Here is a 24,284-nt window from a genome sequence, read left to right as displayed (position 1 = left end):
GTGCTACCAAAGACAGATGTAAAGTTTACACGTTGGTGGGCAAGAACACCTCAATCTACGTCAGAGTCTCGCATATATCCGCCAGGGTGACAAACAGCCCGGGTTTACTGTCGCTCGCCCTTGCTCGGCTTTCCGTATCACTCTCACGACTGCTACTATACCGTACTTTCCACATAACTATATTTCACGAAGGATGGAGCCGCTTCGGGATTCAAAAGGCCGTTCGGTAGTGCCGTGTATCATCAATAACACAGAGCTCCCAATCGACGACGCCACTATTGTGCCAGTGCACTCGGCACTGAGCGATGAGCCTGTACATTACTATCAAGCTGCCGACGAGGATATCTGCAAGAAGGCATGCACAGCTGCTTGGGACGCATTCGACGGCGGCTGGAAACGGGCATCTATACTAACACGAAGAAATCTACTGCTCAAAGTGGCGACATTGTACGAGGAGAATGTCGAGAAGCTTGTCGAAAGCCAGGTGTTGGAGACGTCTTGCCCAGAGCCATGGGCGAGGAACAATGTTGTACTGGCTGTTTCATACATGCGCGAGATCGCGGCGTGTATCAGTGGAGTTCACGGTATTGTACTGGTGTGTTCTTTGACAGGTCATGGCTCGACTCACAGCTTCAGGGACTATACCGCCGACCGAGAAGCCTGACACGATGACCTTCGTATTCAAAGAAGCAGTCGGACCAATTCTGGTGATTCCTCCGTAAGTTGTAAAGACGACGCTATTGGAAAGCTGCTCACTTATCTCACTCAGGTGGAATGCTGCTCTTGTCTTGTCTTCTCGAGCTGTTGCATCGGCGATAGGTGCTGGCTGTACTGTTGTACTAAAGGCCTCTGAACAGTGCCCTCTGACTCATGCTTCAATCGTTGATATATATCGCAAAGCCGGGAGTCCACCAGGAGTGATCAATTCTCTGCAAGCAAGTCGTGAGGCAGCAGCATCCATGACAGAGGCCCTGATCGCGGATGAGCGGATTCGAAAAATCGAGTTCATCGGCAGTGCAGCGGTTGGACGACAGATCGGTGCCACAGCTGCTAAGTATCTGAAACCCGTACTGATGGAGCTAGGCGGTAAAGGCCCTGCAATCGTGCTTGATGATGCAAATATTCAAAAAGCGGCAGTGCTCTGTGCCAAAGGCGCTCTTCTGCACCACGGTCAAATCTGCTTCAGCACCGAACGCGTGATCGTCCAACGGAAAGTTGCCAACGACTTCATCGAGAAGTTAGTCAAAGTCGTCGAGAGCACTCCAGGAGGCACGGCGGTCTCAGAGCGAATTGCACAAACCGGACTAGACATTCTCCAAGATGCCAAAGACAAAGGTGCTGTATTCCTCACTGGCGGCCCGGAACTGGTCAGTCGCAACGCGGTCAAGCCTTCTCTTGTTCAAATCGACCCAGAAACGACTGCAGATCAGATGCGTATCATCGACGAGGAGACTTTTGCGCCGAGTGCAAGCGTATACATAGTGAACAGCGACGAGCAAGCAGTAGCGCTCGCGAATCGCAGCGTCTATGGACTCAACGCAACGATACACACAACGAACATGGAACGTGCAATCAACATGGGTAGGAACCTCGAGTATGGTCAAGTCCACATCAACAGCATCTCGGTATACGTCAGCCGTAAGTACCCTTCTGTTCACGACTCAACAATCAGCTCACGTCATCACAGCTACCGGGCCTCAGGGCGGTGTTAAGGGAAGTGGTTGGGGACGACAAAATGCATCTTGGGGACTCGATGAATACTTTGTCGAGAGGCATATAAGCTGGCACGGTGAGGGCAGTAGTGGCTAGGACCTCTCTCCTCCCCTTGATCAGCGACTTCGTGGTCTGGCCCGTCTTTCCAGCGCGGCTACAACCATCTATTAGGAATTGCACGCAACATGAGACAATCTACATGCGGAAGGAAGAAGCATTTGCAGCTGTCGCGCGTAAAGTAGTGAGTGACAGAGTGTGCTGTTCGCTTTTCGAGCTTTCCTCGAATGATCTGCCTATGCTTCGACCGCGTCTGCACAACGAATGTTCGAGCTTTCGCTTCCGGCAGTCCCCCCGTGGGAGAACGATCAATAATGAATCATGAGAAATGCCGGTCGCAGATCTGCTGCTACAAAGTGGGCTCCATCACGATGTATAGTAGAAGGAGAGGCCAGGCATGTCTCATTTTAATCCACCAAACGAAGCGTCCATTTATCTGGTTTTCCAGAACAAGCGCAAAGACATCCTCCCTTTCCCGCCAACGACAGATCATCCCGAGTGTTTGCTACAATCCCCGTGGTTGTAAAAAGGACTATAACAGTCGATTTCCTTTCCTCTGCAGGAAACATATGACAGGAAGTCATCACAGCCGCGCAATACATTTAATCTCGACCCATTCGGAGAAACCCCCCCATTTTTTTAATCAATTTGTCTCCAGCCCAGCCGCAGCCACCTTACCAGACCGTTGGAAGGCGACGCGAGGACGTTGGCTTCGTACTTGCATATATGAATATACATACTGTACGCACGTAAGAACAGAAAAAATAGTCGACTCAGACATGAACGATCCCTGCGTCTCTGTACAAAACAGACAGACAGACAGGCAGTTATTCGATCACCGATTTGTTCGAACCAACCACTCAACGTTGCTTCCGGCACTGATCACCTGTTTCTGGTTCTATCTAGCGAAATCCTCCCGCGTATCGCGTCAGGCGGGGAACCAGTGTGCTGGGAATCGCCATTGCTTTCTATTTCGCCTGTGGTGATTCGTCTGTCCATACATTTATTGATCCACAATTTCTGTTTAATCGCGAGATGTGTGCTGGACGGATGAAGAAGGAGTAATGGGACGAGGGGGAAGAAGGTGAGATGCTGTCAGCTCACACGCATGTATCGAGTTTGCACAAGTCATTCGCTTCTGTGACTAGCTAGCTATTCCTTTTGATCTTCGCCATTTGGCAATAATCGGAGGTTCTCATCTGGCGATGAATCCCAATAGTTTGGGCTCGCTTGGTGAATGAATTGCTTCCCCTCCTTCGTCCTTTGAGAATCGTTTCGAGTGTCGTGCTTTGAGCCGCGTGTCGCTGGTATATGACTTTTTGATTCATCTTCGCTGCGGGCGTAAGACCTGACGTTCTTCATGCCACATGGGCATGCATGTATCTATCTCATTTCGATCCATTTGAATCATACACACTTTATCTTATATCATTTGGAGCTCTCATTGTCGTCGATTTTGTCAGTCGCTCATTTTATGCTTGTTACCTTTTTCGTGTTCTATATATCTTTACCTGTTGATTCAATTGTGTTTCGATAACAGGCGATGGCTGATGGCGACGAGAAGGTCCCGACAAAGGGAAATTCCCTGCTTGTCGTCAGCATTGTCTTGCTTTCCATCGCGAATGTGTTCTATATTTTCCGCTTCTTGACGCGGATGGTCAAGAAACAAGTAGGAGTGGACGATTACGTCCTGGGCTTAGCTGCTGTGAGTATTTGAGATGAATCTTCTCTTACGCTCGGCAAGAAGACTAACAGTATACAGATAACTCTGAATCTTCAAATCATCTTCGGATTCTGTGGTACGTCAAAAAGGTATTTAGCTCTCGAGACCGTCGACTGACTCAACAAAGCAATACATTATGGTTTAGGCAAACATGGAGCAGACTTGTCTCCCGAGTCACTTCACGAAGCACTCCTTGTGAGTTCCCTCCCACATACGTGCCTGGAATCGTGAGGACTGATCAGTCGCAGTATTTTTACCTCATCCAAGTCATGTACAAAATCCTCGGTGGCTTTGCCAAAGCAGCTTTTGTCCTGCTCTATCTCCGGATATTCGCCACACAGCGATTCCAGTGGTTCGCAAAGTGGATCGTTTTGAATGCAGCGATACTCAGCTCGATAGCATTCACCTTCGCGACCATCTTCCAGTGTCAGCCTATAGAACTAGCGTGGAACAAGAGCTTGCATGGCCATTGCATCGACAATACGGCGTTTTGGTATTCTCATGCCGCAGTACACACGTTCCTTGATCTTGTTATTTTCTCGATGCCCATCCCGTTGGTGTGGAAACTTCACATGCCAGTGCAAAAAAAGATTGGGCTGGCGCTGTTGTTCGTACTTGGATTCTTGTAAGCTTTGGTGCAGATACAATGTGGACAGAAACTGATCAGCTGCAGTGCTTGCATCGCTAGTGTCCTTCGGATGACTGCTTTGGACGGCTCGGCGCACAGTAAAGATCCGACCTGTAAGTTCTTCTTACGGTACAAAGTGAGTGTGTCGATTCTGACTTTTCTATTAGGGGGCAGTTATATGGCCATCATGTGGACTGCCGTGGAAGCAAACGTCTCGGTCATTTGTGCCTGTCTCCCTCCGCTGAGAGGGCCAGCACTACAAGCCATCCGACACGCACGAGGCGTAGAAGGAGGTTTGTCATCAGATCATCCATACAGTCTCAACCAAATCTCCAGTCCGCGCCGACAACATGTTTCCGTCATGGATGCCAATGTCGGACAGTGGCAGACTCAAGTCGACAAGGACTCATACAGCGTCCGAGTCAAGGATGGAACGGAAAGGAGCGGCAGCGAGGACAGTATCGTGCAACACGACATTCCCGGAATCACCAAAACTACACATTGGGAAGTGCTCCAGTCGGTTGACTCGCACCGCGCGAGTCTTGAAAAGGTTCACTCCGAAGCTTGAATCCTTCATGATGAATATGGTTTCCTTCGGAGTTTTCCAGACAGTTCAAACGGCGAAAGAACTGCCTCTAGATTTTACATCGCCAGTGACTCGTGAGCTGAGCTCGTAGGGCCGCAATATCCACTCTCATTGAAGATACGGACGTATCCTACTATGAGGAAACCTTGCGATCACCTTATTCGTTGACTGACGTTCCACCATGATTGAGGATGCTGGTCGTGTCAATAAGCATTACATTATCGGCCCGTAAATCCCGTTGCGGAGTTCCCGAATGGCACACACCCTGCATCCAAGAACAATCCGGAATAATTTTTGCGAGTAATGCTCCACCTCTACATATTGCATGTACAAGTATTGCCGTGCTGATCGTTACTATAGAGCTCTTCGAGTGGTCCTCTACTAGCGACGTATAAATTGTAGTAACTAGGGCGAGTTCAGGGTGCGATAGCTCTACAGTCCATGAGTTGTGGCGCTTAGGTTACTCGGGCGGAATCTCGGCAGCGGTTCCGACCACTCATGCTTCATTTATAGGCTGCGATCCACTGCAGTAGTCCAGTGCAATGGTCTCCCTTACAGCCAAGTGGGCAACAATGAGTGTGTGACCTTTCTTGTATATCGAGATCGCAGACAGATGTACTTACACGTCTTCGAGATCCTCGTTGTCGCAATGATGGCTACATGGCATGGTGCATGCTAAAGTATCCTGTCTGCACAACCACTGAACTTTTGCAAATCCAACGCTTCGCTAAGCGTTTGCTCCACAAAAATACATATCACTAAACCACTTTAGCTCATTACTCTACTCGAAAATGCAAATGTTGCATGAACGATGCAGAGCACCTGAATCAATCAGATACTCGTACACCAGGCGATGCAAGGGCCATGTGGGTCGTTCGAGCAGCCGGATGGCGACAGCACAGCTAGCTCCCACCAAAGGCAGACTTTCGCCTTCTCCTGGTCTGTATCCACTAATCACCATACATCCAAAACGTAGCTTGCATGCAAAGGACATTGTGGCTGATAATGGTTGTGTTCGAGACCAAATCGCACCGTCTGATCGAAACCACTAAAAGGCGGTATTTGATTATGTAGGCGGCTCTTAGCGTACGGGGGGAATGCATACCACGTGGGCCATAGTTGCATAGATTTTCCCTGCTGATGGTTTACTATGCGAAGTCGATACCAGTGCGCAGCACGTTGAGTACAACATCTATGTGAGCGGGAGACGGCAGCTCTGACTTGTCCCCATGGTCTTTGATCTGCTTGCCTGTCATGTCCTGATAGCTCCAGCCGAATGTAGCAGGTACCACTTGCCACCCATTTCCTGGGTCCTTATATGCAATGCAGCCTGCACCAGGGCCAAGAGAAGTCTTTTTGTTCCTGCCTCAGAGCCACTGAGATTACACTTACACAGGAGATCGTCGTCTCCAAAGGAACACTACCCCAGTCCTAGCTTCCTGCTGAGTAGGATAATTGTCGTGGCACTTCTACACGCAGCTTGCGTAGCGAGGCATTGGAACCAAGCAGGAAGCTCAGACACAGAGTCCTGTACACATATCCAACATGGATATCAAAGGCACCACTCCTGTGGTTGCGCCCTCCAAGGAGATCGATGAAGGAGGCGCGTACAGTCCTAGCAACTCAGACAGCTTTTATGTCGAAGATGGAGAAAAAGTCGACTACAATGCTGCAGAGCTGCGAAAGCTTCTTTGGAAACTCGACCTACGAGTCCTGCCCCCGATCTTCCTGCTCTGGTTTCTCTCGTTCATCGACCGTGTCAACATTGGCATGGCTCGACTTGGAGGTCTGGAAAAGGACTTGAATATGAAGGGCAACGACTTCAACGTGGCATTGTGTATATTTTTCGCGCCCTTCATTCTTTTCGAGATTCCATTCAATATGATCCTAAAGAAGATCAAGCCCTCGGTCTGGCTCCCGGTACAGAACTTTCTTCTCGGTAAGGCATTTCAGTATCTTCATGTCGAAACATGAGCTCTGACGCTTGTGCAATTCAGCCCTCTTCACGATTGGTGAGGGTGTTGTCAGGACCAAAGAGGGACTATGGGCGATGCGTTTCCTGGTCGGGTTCTTCGAAGCAGGTCTGGTACCCGGTTCAATCTTCTTGCTATCAGCATACTACGCCCGTTTCGATTTGCAATGGCGGCTCAACATGCTGATCGTTGGCAATGCCGTTGCTAGCGCTTTCGGTGGTGTAAGTCCCTCTGTATTTCCTTTCAGCACATTGAAGACCGCCTTGCTCATACAGACCAGTTGTTGGCGTTTGCCATTTCCAGTATGAGTGGTGAAGAAGGATACCTCGGATGGCGTTGGGTGTTCATCATCGAAGGCTCGGTAACAGCAGTTGTGTCACTGCTCTGCATATTCTTCGTTGTGTCGTGGCCAGATGAAGCGGAATGGCTCAGTGATCATGAGCGTGCATTGATCAAGACCCGGATCAGAGAACAGGCTGGCGAGTTCAGGATGGATCGCTTGGACATGGCCGCACTGAAGCGCTGTTTATTGGACTGGAAGGTTTGGCTCAGGTAAGTCATCACCTTACCGGAGCACTTCTCTGCAATATAACTAATCAAACATCCTACCAGCACCGCCATTTACATCGGTACCATCTGCAGTACTTACTCCATCAGCTTGTTCTCGCCCACCATTATCAAGGAGCTTAATCCGCACTATAGTGGACGTCACGTACAAATTCTCACCGTGCCTATCTTTATAGCGTCGGCAGCAGTGACTCTGATATCAGCCATCGCATCAGACAAAGCTCGTCACCGCTATGGGTTCGCAATGTTCGGCTACCTCATAACCTTGATCGGTCTGGCAATGTTTTTTGCGCAAGAGCATCTCTCCCCTCGCGCGCTTTACGGAGCTTTGTTCCTCATCTCCATCGGCACCTACATTTGCCTGCCGCTTGTGTGGACTATGTGCGTCAATAACATTAGTGGCTACTGGAAAAACTCGATTGCATCCGCGCTGTGTGTCGGATTCGGTAATGCCGGCGGTATCGTCGCATCCTGCATCTTCGTCACCAAACAAGCTCCACACTACTGGACTGGCTTCCGCGTCGACTTTGGCCTGACGAGCGCGGCCGCAGTGTTGACCACCGCCCTGTTGGTAGGGTTGATATTCGAAAACCGCAAGAGAGCCAGGGGAGGCAGGGACTACAGGCTTGAGAGGTCTGCGGACGAGGTTGCAAATCTTGGTGACGATCATCCACGGTTCCGTTATGTATACTAGTGATGTCATGTTGTTACGAGAGACAATCGCCACGTGAGAAGTCTCTTGTGTGCTGGACGCGGACATCCTTGACGACTCATGGAGGATAACATGAATTACAAGCTCATTTTACTGCTTTCTCGTCTGCTACAGGCCGATTCACCTCGTCACCAGCATTGGTGAAGCAGGGCACTTGTCTAGGTTGAGCGATGGCGAGCGTCACTGGAATCTGTTGTTTTGCACATGCGGCGGTCCTCCGCCAGAACCGCAATGATTTCACAGTATGTGATCTCCGGAGATGCACAGTTCATTATACATCTTGGCCAAAATCAACGCGATTCTTCAACGCGTTCAAGATTTCGCTGGGACGTCATCGAACAAAGCTTCGCGATCAGGACGCTGCATCGAGGGCGACCCTGTTTGTCCTGCAACCTCTGCAATCTCAATCCTTCCCATGATACTATCTATACATGTGGATAGACAACTAGATGATCGTAGTGCAGCTGCTTGTCTTGAGCTGTTGCTCACTATTGCTCACCACTAAACGAAATATTTTGAGGAGTGAATCGTATTCGTGGCACAAATTGTGTTTCTCGATATTCTGCCAGAATACGTTTACTTCTATTATTAATGTTCAGTGCTTGATGATATCGCTTACGGCCCCCCAGTATCTCTTTGCATCGACAACGATATGCGCACAATGCCGAGACTCCACAAACGGTAATGCAAGCACATCGCTATACCCCTTCTTCCTTGCCTCCTCTGCATGGTCCTGCACGTCTTTCCATCCAATCATCTCATCAGCTTGAGAGTAGACATACAATCTCGGCGTATCGAGCGCAAAGAGTTCTGTGTCATTGAGTTTCGCCCTCGCAAAAGACACAGCATCTTGTACTCCATGCGCTTTGAGAAAGTACATAAAAAAGATAACTGTATATGCAAAGACAAACGCGACGAAGCGACCAATTGCACTCCTTGGCGCAGACGCGAGCATAGCTTTGGTCCCCCGTGCGAAGTCGAGGCGACCAGGACAGCTGTCGAGCACCATGGCGCAGAACAAGCGGCTCTTGGTCGGACTCGAGAGGGAGTTCGAAGGGGCTATCGAAGACAGAGCGCAGGCTAATTGAGAAGCAGTGTGGGCGCCACCGTTCGAGAAGATGTGGAGTAGGACTTTGCCTTGAGATCTTCGATCGATGACCACGTCGCAAGCTGGTCCCAGTCTCGATTGTTGAATTTTGCTCGTCCGATATATCACATCGGGGAACTTGGACTCGAGGATCAGAATGCTCGCCGCTGGGTAGGTGTCTCGGTAGTATGCGGAGTACTTGGCTATGTGCTTTGGCGTTGCTTCCATCCACGCACAGATGACGATGAGAGATATATCATCCGGTACAATCTTGCTATGTAGAGGTTTTGTTGTAGGCTCTGACAAGGAGATTGCATCGGTGAGTTTGTTGAAATTTTGTAGTGGTGACTGGTTGAGTGGTGCCGACATAATAGATCCCGTCTTTAGTGCTGTGACGCAATACTGCTGTTCTATCCGCAGAATGGCAAGATTGTCAAGATATGATATATGTTTCGATAGTCGAAGCTGGATTGATGTTCAATGCTAAATTGCTTCGGTCACTTATATGATATGACTAAATTATCTAAAGCCACGATAGTACAGTATACAGTATGTAGCTGGGAGCGTCTAACTTGAGGTAAGGTTGGCGCATGCGGAAGAACAATACTCCGGTGAATCCAGCAAGATAGCACCTTAAGCTCCGACTAAATGGTCACTACGCTCTCTTCAGTGAACAATGCTCTTTCGCTGGCATTTGATTTGTCACCAGTGGTCACAAGAAATAGAGAAGTTCCCAGAGGAATAGTCATTTACAAGTCCGTGTTCAGCTCTATATATATCGCGCCTAATTACTGGAGGCGGATCTGTCCATCCATATCATGGAACATCAAATTAAACTAATCAAAGGACATGCCATTGATTGCATGTGCAGCTGCAGTGAAAACGTCAGCGTCCTTGAGAAGGAACTCGTGGCGTTGCTTGTTCTTGATGAACTCGTCCTCTTCGAGCAAGTCAACAACACGAGCAACACGATCCTTGCCAAAGACCAATGCCTGGTCTTCACGACGCTGAATTGGTTCATCGTCGGCGATAAAGTCAAGCCACACCTTTTGCATTTTCTCGACCAGTGCTACGTTGCTCACGCTTGTACTCGTCTCGGCAGCGTCGGCTTTCTGCAGGTCTTCATGGAAGCAATCAAATATGTAAATCAATTCCACCAGATGATGTGCTTTGTCCTGGGAGGGTCCCGGCCAAGGATTGCCGTACTTGACATGAAAAATCTGCGTTGTTGTTTGACATGCATCTGGTCCTGCTGCGTTTGTGGCACTCAACTCCGATTGTGCCACATGGTGTGGTACTCCGAAGACTATGTCTGTAAGGAAAAGAGTTATAGCCTCATGTATTACAGGCAATGTTGAAGAAGACGCGATGCCGTACACCCTGCAAAAATCGTCGAAAAGATTGGTAGGGATGTAAGACTGCATGAATTCCTTCAGCTGATCAAAGCTTCCAATTCTCGACAACATGAAACCCCAAAGTGCAGCCTAAACAAAAGTGGTTAGTCAAAGATTCGTGATACGATGTAAGCACTCTACATCGAGAAGTCCATCACTCTTCCACATATGAGATTTGCTGCATTCGTGTTATACATACCTCAGTATCGTTGTAACCATGTAAGATGACCAGTGGTTCTTTCTTCTTCTCGATGTCTACCGCACTCTTCTCGATTTTGGCGGTGGGACTGCTGAGATCAAACTTCCATCGGCCCTGGCCTACGGGAGCACGCCTGATGCTGCTTCCATCCTCTACGAAAGGTTCGGTGTTCCAGCCCAATTCCGAGTTGGCCTGAAGCAGCTGTGCTGCTGGAATCTCCTTCAAGGTCTCAACGTCTGCGCCGTCAAAGTGTTCGCGGAGTTTAGCAAAGCGTTTGGCAGCCACGTCCAAAGAAATTGGCCCGGCGGTTCCTACTGCAGCAGATTCCATGATTGCACGCCTGAACAGATGGGGTACGGACCCAAATTTGGCATCTATCACGTGCGAATGCACAGAGAAGGATCCTGCGGACTCACCACCTATGGTTACGCGATCGGGATCGCCGCCAAAATGGATGATGTTGGTATGAATCCATTCTAGGGCAACATGCTGATCTCGAATGTGAAAATTCGTACCTCGGCATGTTAGAATAACGATCTGATTACATCGCGGAATAGTACTGGGATAGATGGAAAAGGAACGGCAGCATACCTGTTGCTGGAGGACAACCGTAGCCGAAAATGTTCAGGCGATAATTCACATTTACCGCTATGATAGGCTTGCCAGATGAAACAGAAGCTGCCACAAGTCTGGAAGGGTCTGGACGATGATGAATTAGTGCAGCTCAACAAAAAGTACGATTGCGTGCTTAAGTCGTCAGCAGTGAAGGACTTGAAAAGGGGGATCGCCGGTCGACACATCTTAGCAATGGCTTGATATCGTAGTGTCTTGATCAAATCACCTCCACAAGGTCCCCGGAAGAAGGTCACAGACGGCTTGAGACTCACCCCACATCGGATCAGATCCCGCCCCGAAGGCGAGGCCCCCGCCGTGCAGGAACACATAGACGGGTAGTTTCTGGCCAGGACTTATGTTTCCAGGGGCTACGATGAACAAGTTTAGACACTCAAGCTCATCTGTTTCGACATCATCCGGAAAATCAAGATTAGACTGGAAGACAGCGGAACTAAGAAAGGCGGCAGGCTGTGGACAGCGCGGACCATTCCTGGTTGCATCGAAGACATCTGTCGGCAAAGACGTGCGTACAGTGGAGGGTTCCCAACGTGCTTGAGCGAGACCATAGGGGATCCCTCTAAACTCTCGCAGACCAGGAATGGAAGAGGCTTTGCCTACAACAGTCTGTTCACGGATTGGAACAGTGCTTGTAGGCAATGTCACATTAACGTTGATAGTCATCGTGGGATTATTGCAGTCAGGAATGTAGGTCAGATACTAACACTCAATGATAAGCGTAGTTGGGGGATCCACGAGGTTGGTGAAAATTCAAGGACGCACCCAGCCCAGTTTGCAAGCACAAATATCTAGGGCTCAGATCACGCCACATTCTTCCGACAATACTATACTTGTACTTGTGCGCCTGGGACCCCACTATGATAGACAATGCAGGTGCTGTGTTTGGGTGTGGCAGCGCGGAACGAGGGCGGAAGAAAGTAGTAATTACTCCTGAGGAAAGTCCGGACTGTGAGCATGCCTCACGTAGGTGACAGTATTGGCGTCCCCTGACGTTACCAGATAAGCCCTCCGATCCTCGTTCTCAGCAGCTTGGATAAAGATTTTGTGAGGGAAAGCTAGAGCCAATCTCTGATGTCAGGGGACGCCAATACTTTCACCCACTGTGCCTTTCTGTTTAGATCAATGATGTGACTTGATTGAAAGTAACTGCATAATCTATCGGAGGAAGTCTATATGACTTGTGCAACCGCTTGTTTATCCGAAGCTTACACGCGCTTGCCGCGCTAGTCCTAATTGATCCACCTTGCGCCTCGCAACACTTTCGAGAAGCATAAGGTATGCGGGGGAAGCTTAGCTCAGGGACGGGATCTTCGGCTTCAGTGACAATATCATTGTGTTGATAATCTGACGGTATCCTTGGATCGAGCATGAGACGTGAGCATGCCCTCCGATATGGGCAAATCGATCGCGAAGTGTAGTGAAGCCTAGCGGGAGCAACAAGATTTGCCCAGGCTTCCCAGTTTGTCATTACACCTGACGGAGGGCAGACTGTGAAAGCAGCGCAAGAGGAAGTGACGTAGAAGAGTATCACAATTATTCATCTCATCATACCTACCTTATACTGAAATAAGATACCATACCTTAGATAACCCAACATAGGCTGCACAGCAATCCTGTTTTGCCTGAGCCCAACCTCCTATGATCGTGGATGAAGATGCATCTATAACGCTCTTATGACTTATACGATTTCGAGGTCCAGCCATCTCTTCACAACCGCTTTTGGCGAACGCAAATCACGAATCGACCCCACACCGCATGGGACACGGAATTAGACAATCTGCTGTCCCAGTAATGTACAATCAGACGTACCAGACTTTGCCATAAACATGCTCGTGTCTGAAGCTTTCGGCTGCTGTGCGATAACATGTCGCCATGCGAGGGTCGAGTGCGTCCCCGGATCTGTCGAGTCAAAGTAATACAAGCATGTTGCTGCATGGTCGACCTGCATATTGACGATCTCGGTAGCGGCAAGAGCACAAGCCTACAAGGATACCAGAGCAATGCATCTTATCGCCTTATCTTTAGATGCGTTGCTGTTCGCAAACGCCATGCTACTTGAACCGCATCATGGACATCCGCCAGCAGCTTTTTTCTGCTCTGCTCTTAAATTGTCTCACCAAATTTAGAACCGTAGATCGTTACATCGCCACCGAAGTCACGCAGAGCAAAACTCTTCAGCGACACTGGGCGTTCGGCGTTTGTCTCACAGCACTCGTTGGAAGTAAGCGGGCATGACAGCATAGCCTTCTCACATCCTACAACGGCCTGCTTGGAACTCGGGCCGTGTGGCTTGTCTGATTTCAATCCGGTCTGGTTAGCCTGCCGAATTTACCATGAAGATGGAGGGGTGAGGTGCCATGTTTCTTCATCGGGTACCTCTGTCACTGAAGCTTCGGAGCTAACCGCGCTGCTGTCATCGATCATTGGTCGAGAGCGCCAAGGTCGGTCTATTTTCATCGAGGCGCGTGCACCTGGACGAGTCCGAAGTATTGACCCAGCAAAGAGTGTTTCTTTACACAGACGACCTCACCTCGCTGCAATGACCTGTCTCACTCAGTCGTGCCTCTGATGCTGCGCTGATTACCTTTAGCTAATCGATACCGATTTGAAAGATCTTGTATTACAATGCTGGTATGCACCGCACCGCGCAAACAAGCAGGACTCTCGACATTTTACGTGGATCTGAGGGTACTCGACTGACTGACATTCATGTTGCGCACTATACCAAAGAGGATGTGACCATTGCAGTCCTCCATCCAAGCAAGAACTAGCACATGAGAGTACCTGGAGGCGGCTGCTACGAGGGGCTTGTCATCGCGCAACCCCGGAGTGGGGTACTAAAATAGCCTTCACTAACAGGAACCACTAATCAACAAGGTTCAGGCACATAACTCGTACAGAACATTGACCGTTGAGGGAGATCGTATCGCAAATTTTACGCTATGGGTGATAATTACAATGTGACGTTGGATGAGTTCAAGCTTCAGTAGACCTGACAGACCAGGTGAGGAAGTTTTAGCAAGACCCAGAATTAGACCATTGGGTTTAATTGGAAACAGCAGAGGTGAGAATATATAAAGTCCTCTGGGTCGTACATGAAGAAAAAGAAGTATCTCATCATCCCAACGAGCAATCACTATCACACTACTATTCTACCACCACATTCGCTTAGCACTTTCGAGTCTTTACTACCTACACCATGAAGTTCATCGCTACCTCCATCTTCGGCCTTGTTGCCACTGCCGCAGCTCTTGACTGTGCTACCTCCGACAACCAGTGCCGTGTCGGTCCCGATGCCAACCAGGCCAGCTGCTCTGCATCTCTCGCTCAGTGCCAGGCCACCTGCAAGTCTGCCTATGACAGCTGCCGCGTCCAGCCTATGGCCAATATGGCTTCTTGCGCATCTTCCTACGCTGGATGCCTCGGCATGAACCCCTTCTCTAACAACGGAACCAACACCGTCACTCCTGTCGTTGCTCCCATTGTAGCATCCACCACTGCTCTTGCTCCTGCCACCACTGCCAACGCCACCGTCAACGCTTGCTCCACCAAGTACGACGCATGCCGCGGTGCTCCTGATGCCAACAGAGCTGCCTGTGCCGCTGAGTACGCTGGCTGCTTGGGCTCCAACCCCTTCGCCAGCAACGGAACCAACACTGTCACTCCTGCTGCTGATGGTGGTGTTGTCTACACCACTGAGGTTGTCACTTCTTTCACCACCTACTGCCCTGCTCCTACCACTCTTGTCTTCAACCAGAAGACCTACACCATCTCTTCTGCCACAACCCTCACCATCACTGACTGCCCTTGCACTCTTACTCACCCCGTTCCTACTGCGCCTGCCGTCCCTACCACCGCTTACTGGAACGCCACCACTTCCACTGGCCAGACCTGGAACGCTAGCACCAAGACCTCTGAGGTCCACTCTGCTTCCACCACCTACATCTCCAAGGAGACCACCCTCACCATTGGCAGCAGCACCTACACTGTCTCCAAGCCCACCACCATTGTCTACTCTGCCTCCACCAGCACCCCTGCCACCCAGCACACCAACACCCCTACTGGCAGCAACGCTACCCCTACCGGCCCTGTCTACACTGGTGCCGCTTCCCGCTGGACCGTTGGCGGTTCTTCCGTCCTCCTTGCCGGTCTTGCTCTCCTTGTTTAAGGGATTGCCTGCTCCGATTTTTGTTGACCGACCATTGATCTGGGATGGTTGACAGTATCGAAAGTCTTTTTTATTTATTATCTTCGTACTCTTCCTATCTGCTTTTTCTTGCGAACTACCTCTGTACAAATCAAAGCATTGTTTGGGTTGGGAAATATCCTTGCCTATGGGGACTGGCTTTTTGTTACATTTTAAAAGAAAGATTTCGCTTTCTAAATAGTTTAGAAGCCATTAATCTCTAATCACGCATTTCAAACAAAACTACTTGATCGTCTTTTTTTTAATTACTTGTGATTGTGCTTCGATTGAATCTCGCATACGACACACCAAGGAATTGAATAGTAGACGACTTGTAAACCGAGACAAGGCAATGACACAACACCCTGAATACCAGTCTTTGCCCACGAGGGCTCACGCATCTGTGACGAGAGGCGAGCAGATCGCAACAAAAAACCCGCAAACCGATCGAATCTTCTCCCACCTTCCCTAGCCGTTGGAAATTCAGCGACAGTAGTTCGTATCACCTCCACAACTGAAGTCCATACAACGCTAGCCGGACGTTCCGACCCACGAGAGAGGAAGAGAGGAAGAGAGGAAGAGTCAGAGAGTTTGAGAGAGCGAAAAAGGTAATAAAACGAAACCCAATTCTCACTCAAATTAATGCCTCAGAAATGCGAGCGAGTCACCCAGCCTCCAAAGCAGAAGCGCTCTCTCGTCCCCCCCGCGCAGCGCAGCGTAGTGCTCGCAAGGCCACCACTGCTACACACACGGCACAAAAGCGCCACCAGCCACTACTACTGGGTAAAATGCCAATTGCAATTTACCTCAAAAGTGAATATTCTTGTGTACTGCTCGACTGGACATATCCCATATTGAGACCAGACTAGTGCAGTGTAGGTCCGAGGCATGAGTAAAAGTGGGTGGGTTCTCACTTCGCACTTAATTCTGCGTTGTAGTGAGTCTCAGATCCCTAGTCGGTGCGCAGCGCAGCGCACTTGGAATGACTCAGATGATTCTTGCTTCACCTCAAATCGGGTGAGAGATCACATGGAAGTCTTGCGGTGACATTTGGCGCTAACAGGCTTTTCTTGTTTCGCATAGCGTAGCATTTGCTGCTCTGTAGTGGCGCATCATCGAGTCTTTCAGCTCTGGGTTTCTTGCAGCCACACTTCTATCTAGTTGAACCATTGTGTTTTTATGGATGCTACAGCAACAGGTACTCATTAAATCACAGGAGAGCGTGAGACTCTAGAGAAGAAGAAGAGGGATGCCGATTGCTCATTCCCTACCTACCTACTTGCCTCGAAGAACTCGATGCGTGAAGAGAATCGGTACGTACTGCGACAGTTACTACTACCCGCCGTTTTCCCGCAGAAAAACGTTCTTTTGCCATGCCATGCGATGCAGACAAATGATCGGCCGCGTGAACCACAATACGATTTCGTTCTCGTTTTCCTTCAGCGACGCCGTTCTCGGTGCATCCCGCTATTGTCGTTGATTCTGTGGTTCGTCGGATTTCTATGGCCATACACACATAAACGACTTTTTGTGTACGGGGGATGATACGGGATAGAGTGGTAAGCTTGGTTTGAGCACTACTAGTGAACGTGCGATTCGTGATACGAAGAGGAGTCTCTGAGACGACCTCTTTGCTCGACGAACTCGAATGTCTGTCTTTCTGTCTATCTGTCTATCTGTCTATCTGTCTGTCTGTCTGGCTGGCTGGCTGAGAGAATATATGTCTGAAGATGGCGATTTGAGTGAAGATATTCTCAGCAGTCGCTTTTTCTGCTGCTTTCTCGTTGCTCGGTCCTAGGTACACTGCACCACTAGACACCTTATCTTATTTATCCTTTTTTCACATCGCGATGGTCAATCCAACCACCTATGTCTCTATACCTATCAGCCCCAAAACACAGTAACTACATCTCTCTCTCTCTCTCTCTCGTTCCTCGCTTAGCCGCGCGCCCTCTCGAGACTTCTACGTGTCATCTCGTGTCCTCTTCGTGTTCCGCGAGATGCTGGCATTTTTGTCTTATTTCCATTTCCTCTATTTTCCTTTATTGATTTATTCTCTTTCTGCTGTGTTTATTTGGTTTGGCAACAAAGCTTAATCCTCCACGATCCTGCCCTGGCGGGCGTTCCGCGTTCGTCTCGCGTTCTCTGGCGCTTTTTTCCGCTCCATGTAGACTGAGTGCGCTTTTGTAGAGAGGCCCTGGATGGGTGTTGGGGTTGTTTGGGTCGTTGAGGGCTTGGTATTGTACGGTAGTTCTCGATCGCCGAGGCGCGATGCTGTAAGTGAGTAAGGCTGGTCTGATGGCGTTTGCATCTCTTCGCGGTTTTGGGTTCCTTGAGGATTCGCATCAATCTCTTTTGCGCCGACTGTCAATCTCTTCGTTTTCTGTTGCTGCCGCCGGGACGAAAGAGGGGCAGGGGTCGAAGTATAGGAGATTAGATTGTGCCGTTGTCGTTGTTGCTGCTGCTGCTTCTTCTTTTGCTCTCTTCTCCTGCTTCTGCTCGTTGCTTTTGTCGTGCTCGTACTCGAGGTCTAGACTCTTTGTGACTTGATTGGTATGCTTGATTTCATGGGTTGTTTTCATGGGACACGGCTGAGTTTTGTCATGTGTGGCAATGGCCTTATTGATGGCTTTGATTTCATCTATGGTTTGTCTATAGTGTTTGTATGATCATTTTCTCTCGCAGAATTGTAGAGTTGCTCTCTTGTATGCTGTAAATCACTTTATCCACATCTGGTCTCGCGACTGCGAGTTATCGGGTCCGATATTCGTTGCTTTTCGTCGCACATGTTACTTTTCACCCTGCCTTCCTCCTGGCTTTTTTCAATACTTTCGTACATCTTCGGTATGTCCCTTCGTGGATACTTCGTCAAGATGTCATCGCCCTACGGCCTCCTACCTCAATCCCGGTGAGCTCTAGCCAGCAGGCCAGTGCCATCCTCATCGTCGCTCTCTTCTGCCGTTCTAGCAGCCGAGTACGCATGCCCTGAACCGACTTTTCCGTTCATACCAAGCGTCTCGGCGATCGAGACAGCGTCAGCGCGTCCCTTCTCGGCATCGATCATGAGAATCAGAGGGATAGGCAAGGCAAGCAAGACGGCCACGAATCCAAACGCAGGTCGAATGGTCCCCACAGCGTCCACGATCCAGCCCACGACTGCCGGACCCACGGCCGAGCTACCCTTGTCCGTGATCGCGTAGAGTGCGTAGAACGAAGCTTCGCTACCTGGTGGGATCAAGAGACCGTAGAAGGATCGACAGTAGGACGATAGACCACCCATTACAAGGCCCAGAACAACGCCAAGAGGATAGATCTCCCACATCTGTTGCAGACCGCCGACGCCCCAGCGTTGGATGAAGGGTAGGAAGCCGAGTAGGCCGTACAAGGGGATGATCTCCATCAACAAGATACATGCTATGATGGTCTTGTGTGTGGGGAGTTGATACTTGCGTGATATGATCGGCCAGATGAAAGCGCCTGCAATGCCCGATGATGTTGCTGTGATTGAGAGGAGAGCGATCGGGACGGTGCCCATGTGAAGCTCGGTCCTCGCGAACAGGATCGCTGTCCCTGAGATGGTCGCAATAGAGTCTGAAAGTAGGAACCAGGCGATCAGGAACAGAACGGTCTGTCGCAATTGGACCGCCACCTTGACCGTCTTCCACACTGAACCCCAGGCGAAAGTAATGTAGGTGAACACTTGTCGGACTCGACCCTGTCTGCTCATCGAGCTTTGCAGTGGTGGTCCAGGACGATCGCGTAGCCACAACGCGCAGGGTATGGTGAAGACACCCCACCATATGCCGACAAGAAACAGAACAGTACGCAGAGGAATCGATGGCGACGAGAAGTGCACTTTCGAAAGTCCGAAGAGAAGACCGATACTCAAGACTTGTACGAACACTGCTGCTATATAACCTAGACCTACGCCTTTCGACGAGATCTTTGTAGATAACGTAAGTGCGGGCGATGCTGGCTGTTCTGGCGACTTCGCGCTGGAGCTGGCGAACGCGTAATCGTCATTGCCAAACTCACCATCATCCATGTCGTGAAGTGGCATAGACGTCGCCTCTGCTACTGAGGGATCGTTCCAGGCTAGTAGAGGTAGGAAGGAGTTCAGTAGCACAAAGGAAGAGCCAAGGCAGACGACACCAATGATGACCAATACAGATCCAAGTACATAGAGCCTGGGAGAGACGATGATGAAAAGCATACTTGATGCTGCGCCTACATAACCAAACGCAAGCAAAAACTTTTTGCGGTAAGTACCTGCGACAACACGAATCAGTCTTGCGCTCTATGATGTTTCAAGAGTGCTTTCGTTCTTACCATAATCAGCCACCGAACTGAAAGAAATAAGAACAAGTGCCTGAACAAGAACTGCTAATGAAAAAGTATACATGGCGAAACTGGCAGTGCTGACAGGTTTGCCAAAAGGATGGACAACACATTGACCTGCATCCTGACCCTCAGCAGCACGGCGCACGAATCGCATCAGCGCATTTGCAGCAGTATTAGCAGGATCTCCGCCTGCACCACTCTCAGGCGCAGGATTCTTAGGAGCAAGACAAGAAGTGACACCGTCGGATCTCAGGACACCATGCTCTTTAGCAAGCTGTTCGAGGGTCACGGGAAGAAATGAGCCTTTGATATGTATAAGCAATTGTTCAGACGAGCAGAAGCCCAATTGAAGGTGTGAGAGAACGAGTACATACCAACACCGCAAACAGCAAATACTTCGGCAGCAACACCGTACGAATACCAACCCTTCAATTCGCGGTCCGTCGTTGCGCTCGTATCTTCATCTTCATATCTCGGCGCTCTACGCCGAACGCCGGCAGACTCGGCGTCTACCATTAGATGACCGAGAGAGAAACACCAAGCTTGCCGCCACTGACTCAATTGCGCAAGAGCTGCTTTCTCTTGCCTGTCACAAATTTTTCAAGAAGAACGTAAAGTATCCGGTATTGTGAAGCGGCCGGGGCTTGCAGTCGAAGAGGGAAAAAAGCAGGTGTAAGCGGATGAGGTCGGATTTGTCGCAATATGGGGCTGGCTGGACCGAGACATCCGCAGTGAGGAAAAGGGTGTGCATGTGTGGAGTAGGTAGCATATCCCCGCCTTTTGCTCGACCGAGGGTTGTTGTCTTTTGAGGTTCGTCAAATCGATGTAACACACCCATTGCCATAGACTTTTGAAACAATACAAGTGAAAGCCTTTGAGAGACAAAATGTCTCACAAGGGTCAGCTGAAGCAGATCCTGGACGTGCTGGGCAGTACGTCTTGTCCCGGCGTTGAGTTTCGTCTTGCGGTCCATAGTATATTACTCAGCACACAAAGGACGGTATGGAAACACAGTATAACAATGAATGTCGCACAAAAGGAGGGCATCAGATGATTTTCGAAAGGAACTCGACTGTATGAGAAAAACGTGAACAGAGAAGATAGCAGGAAACGAGAAAAACAAATTGGAAACTATAGTACATGCTATATGGGGGGCCACAAGACGTCCAAAGTTTGACGAAGCACTGTCTTTGATAGACAAGCACACATCTACGATGGCTCTCCAGATCTTGTTCGTGCTCACTAGTCAGAGTCGACCACAATCACAGGCTCCCCTGCTGCGGCTCTCTTCCCGCTTCGTGGACGTGACTTCTTTGCCTCCTTGGATTCCCTGTCCCTCTTCTTTTCTTTCTGAGTTACAACGAGTTCCGCGATAGTCGCCCTCAAGTCTCTTCGCTCATCCAGCAGATCCTCGATCTCCGCCTGCATGTCCTCGAGTTCTTGCTCGTGGTCTTCTTCCGCTTTGGCTGCACTCTGGATGTACTTCTCCTCGGTTTGTTGCCGTCTCTCGCGCGTTCTCGTGACCTGCGCTTCGGCGTCACGGAGGCGGTCGTACATGTCAGCCTCGGACTTGCGTGAAGATTCAATCTCGGCGTACATCGCAGATGCGAGCTTCCGAAGTTGAGAGCCGAGTAGAGCATTGGTTTCGCAAGCTCTGGTAAGCTGAGTACGAACGGGCGCTGCGGCGTCTGATGCGTCTTCGTCTACTTGTCGGACGAGGCTAGCAGCAGGGGACATAAGGTGGGTGGATGAAGAGGTTCGTTGCATTCTCTTCCTTGTCGGAATCGATACCGTGGCACCATATGAAGGTGTGGGGGCAGAGAGATGATGTGGAAGCCCAGGACGAGCCGAAGTGTCACTTTCTGTCCCTTCGTTGCTTTCTGATGTAGTCCTGAGAGGCGTCGTTTGAGGAGTCGGCAACATGTCTTGCCCAGCCTGCTCGCTGCTCAACCAGACGGAAGCTATCGCGATGGCCGAGTCCTGATGTTTAGTGTCGTTTTTGAACACTTTCTCGCAGCAGCACAGTCTTGCGACCATGACCAGGCGTTCGGAAAGACCGACAGTTTCACTCTTTAGTGTGTTCAGAGCTTTCAAAATCTTCGCTGGGGCAATGGAGTTGTGACATCTGCGTTTGCGAGAAGTAGCGTAAGCTACACAGAAGATGTGATCCTTAGAATCGTCAAGTTCTTTCCGGAGTTCAGCGAGGGAGACAGGACAAGATGCTTGTAGCATATTTGTTGTGGTACAGCTACAAAGAGGAAGCCTAGGAACAAAGCGATAGCGACTGTCCAGAGTACCCTCAAGAGCAAGCCTGGGACCTAATGTCGTTCGAGATCAGAGAGCATCGAGTTCATATTTCACTCGCGACTGGCAAGGAGCCAGATGTATCAGATGATACCCGCACGAGGCTGGACAGACGAGAGCCCGATAGCCCGCGGCAGTGATAAGAGGCGTTGATTGCCTTTAGTTGCGAAAGCCGCTTAGATCCCCAGAGGGAGAAAGATGTGCGCCTGGCTATCGCAATCCATTGGTGGAATCACTTCTGGTTTCATATTATATTGGTCAACTTTCGGTTCACCCCTTTAAGATACAGGAACCGCAAGTTCTGCACGGACGAAGGATTCGACATCCTGATATCTGGGCGGACTATACCTATAGCGTGGCTATGATTGTGGTCCGGAAACCGCGCCTCTTGCCTATCTATGGCAACTTGAACAGAGCTAGAGAAGAGGGAGTTCAGGCAGACCTACCGTGGTGCTTACTGATAACGTCAGAAGGCATTGAATTGCATAGCCACACTGACTGTATCACTTTATACAAGAACTTGGAGCACACAGAACTTTTGTGTCTTCTGCGCAGCATTTTCAGGCCGGGAATTCGAGGCGCAGGCTGAAGAACTAGCATACTGAACGAGTAGACCTACCTGGACAGTATGATGCTGAGTCCGAAGTATACCAGGTGAGCGTTCGAAGCTCGAGCTGAAAACATCGAGAAGGGTCTGAAAGGGTCACAATTCCACAACAAAGGGGGCGGGAAGGGGAAAAGTGAGTGGCTGTTAAGCCTGGCGATCAAGCCTCGTCTTGAGCGCATAGCGCGTCCGACTCAGCGACACCTGATGGGGAAGAGAAAGCATGCATTGGTATACCCGAGCTAGTGCGCCGTCATTTTTGTCCCAACCCATGATCAATCCGTAAACCCCAAATTGTGAATTTTGCTTGTGCGCTTTTTGTTCATCGTCAGAGAGACTGGCGTGACGCTTAGACGCGGGGGTTGCGGTCACCGAAGCGGCGAGGGCGCTCAGCAACCTGCTGCTGCTGGACGGCAACGACGTTGACGGGGATGGAGTCGAACTGAGGGAGATGTTGTTAGCGGGACTGTCACAAGCAGAGACAGAGACAAAACGTACGCCCATGGACTTGAGGAGGTCCTTGGTCTCCTGGTCAACGTCGAGCTGGCCGCTCTCGCTGTTCTGGGTGAAGTCGAGAGCGGAGACCTCAGGAACGTACTGATCCTTGCGCTCACGCTCCTCCTCCTGAAGCTTGAAGGAAATACCGCGGACGGGTCCGCGCTGGATGCGCTTCATCAAGTGGGTGGTGTAACCGGCGATCTGGATTGTGCCTGTTAGTCTTCTTGTTTCCTCTGGGAGTGAGTGGAGTGTAATAGTTACCTTGTTGCGAAGACGCTTGGAGGCAATGATGGCGATCTCATCGCAGATGCGCTTGTTGGTCTCGAAGTCGAGAGTGAGCTTGGGGTAGTAACGCTCAATGACGACCTTGGCCGACTTCTTGACAGTCTTGGTTCTAACGCGACCCATTTTGGCGGATGGTTGACTTGTCTGGTGGAGGAGGGAGGAAGGATTGGGTGGTTGTCGTTGGTCGTGGACTTCTCGAAATCTTCTCACTTCAAAGGCAGCAGAGGAATTTGTTACAGAGGAAGTCGGGGACTGGGTGGATTCGCTGCGGGACTCGCTTAGCCGGTGGATCTTCGGTAGATTGCTGAGATGGGACTTGGCGGCTCATATGGACTGTATGGACTGTGCTCTGGCCGATGACGACTGCAGCAGAGCAAAAGATGAGACAGACGGGGCACGGGGGCGGCACTGAGACGGCACGAGACACGCTACCGCCGACTGCTACCTTATCCTGCCTTACCTTACTTTACGTATCTCACTTTACCTATAATATAAGGAATACACGCAATCTCCATTCTTGATCTCTCTTCAGATACCCGTCGTGATCGACTGAAATCAAGTCTCTTGTTATCAGAATCATGGGTCCACTATAAAAGGCTTAATGGAACATCTGGACACCTGATCCAAGCCTTGTACTACTTTGTACTGTTGATACCTCATATCACTATTGTCTTGGCACCAGCAACGAGGGGCTGATATCAGTACCTGTACCTTCCTCACCTTAATTACCTTAGCTGACTCTCACATCTATCTGGATACCTTTACTGTCAATCCACCCCAATGCCTCCGTCCTG

General features: G+C 50.0%; 6 protein-coding genes across 6 annotated transcripts; 2 read left to right on the top strand and 4 right to left on the bottom strand.

The window, feature by feature from the left end:
* Nucleotides 1-193: 193 nt before the first annotated feature.
* Nucleotides 194-1,809, top strand: AAFC00_001989 (uncharacterized protein; the record flags this gene model as incomplete). Its single annotated transcript, XM_069341251.1, has 4 exons — nt 194-584; nt 637-718; nt 770-1,638; nt 1,688-1,809. 4 exons carry the CDS (start codon nt 194-196, stop codon nt 1,807-1,809), a joined length of 1,464 nt encoding a protein of 487 aa, XP_069201322.1.
* Nucleotides 1,810-6,252: 4,443 nt separating this feature from the next.
* AAFC00_001988 (uncharacterized protein) lies at nt 6,253-7,941 on the top strand (the record flags this gene model as incomplete). The annotated part of the gene is made up of 4 exons (XM_069341250.1): nt 6,253-6,646; nt 6,705-6,901; nt 6,961-7,232; nt 7,293-7,941. 4 exons carry the CDS (start codon nt 6,253-6,255, stop codon nt 7,939-7,941), a joined length of 1,512 nt encoding a protein of 503 aa, XP_069201321.1.
* Nucleotides 7,942-8,554: 613 nt separating this feature from the next.
* AAFC00_001987 (uncharacterized protein) lies at nt 8,555-9,415 on the bottom strand (the record flags this gene model as incomplete). The annotated part of the gene is made up of 1 exon (XM_069347969.1): nt 8,555-9,415. The coding sequence occupies one exon, from the start codon at nt 9,413-9,415 to the stop codon at nt 8,555-8,557; it is 861 nt and encodes a 286-aa protein (XP_069201320.1).
* A 467-nt stretch (nt 9,416-9,882) lies between these two features.
* Nucleotides 9,883-11,935, bottom strand: AAFC00_001986 (uncharacterized protein; the record flags this gene model as incomplete). Its single annotated transcript, XM_069341249.1, has 4 exons — nt 9,883-10,530; nt 10,640-11,154; nt 11,231-11,338; nt 11,527-11,935. The coding sequence occupies 4 exons, from the start codon at nt 11,933-11,935 to the stop codon at nt 9,883-9,885; spliced, it is 1,680 nt and encodes a 559-aa protein (XP_069201319.1).
* A 6,422-nt stretch (nt 11,936-18,357) lies between these two features.
* Nucleotides 18,358-20,315, bottom strand: AAFC00_001985 (uncharacterized protein; the record flags this gene model as incomplete). Its single annotated transcript, XM_069341248.1, has 3 exons — nt 18,358-19,727; nt 19,788-20,102; nt 20,174-20,315. The coding sequence occupies 3 exons, from the start codon at nt 20,313-20,315 to the stop codon at nt 18,358-18,360; spliced, it is 1,827 nt and encodes a 608-aa protein (XP_069201318.1).
* Nucleotides 20,316-23,056: 2,741 nt separating this feature from the next.
* Nucleotides 23,057-23,613, bottom strand: AAFC00_001984 (40S ribosomal protein eS17; the record flags this gene model as incomplete). Its single annotated transcript, XM_069341247.1, has 3 exons — nt 23,057-23,149; nt 23,206-23,406; nt 23,467-23,613. The coding sequence occupies 3 exons, from the start codon at nt 23,611-23,613 to the stop codon at nt 23,057-23,059; spliced, it is 441 nt and encodes a 146-aa protein (XP_069201317.1).
* Nucleotides 23,614-24,284: the final 671 nt, after the last annotated feature.

Source organism: Neodothiora populina (genome assembly GCF_041146345.1).
Source record: "Neodothiora populina strain CPC 39397 chromosome Unknown canker_contig_14, whole genome shotgun sequence".
NCBI classification, from domain to species: Eukaryota; Fungi; Ascomycota; class Dothideomycetes; order Dothideales; family Dothioraceae; genus Neodothiora; species Neodothiora populina.
Note: the sequence above shows the minus strand (reverse complement) of the source record. Positions and strands in the feature narration are given on the sequence as shown.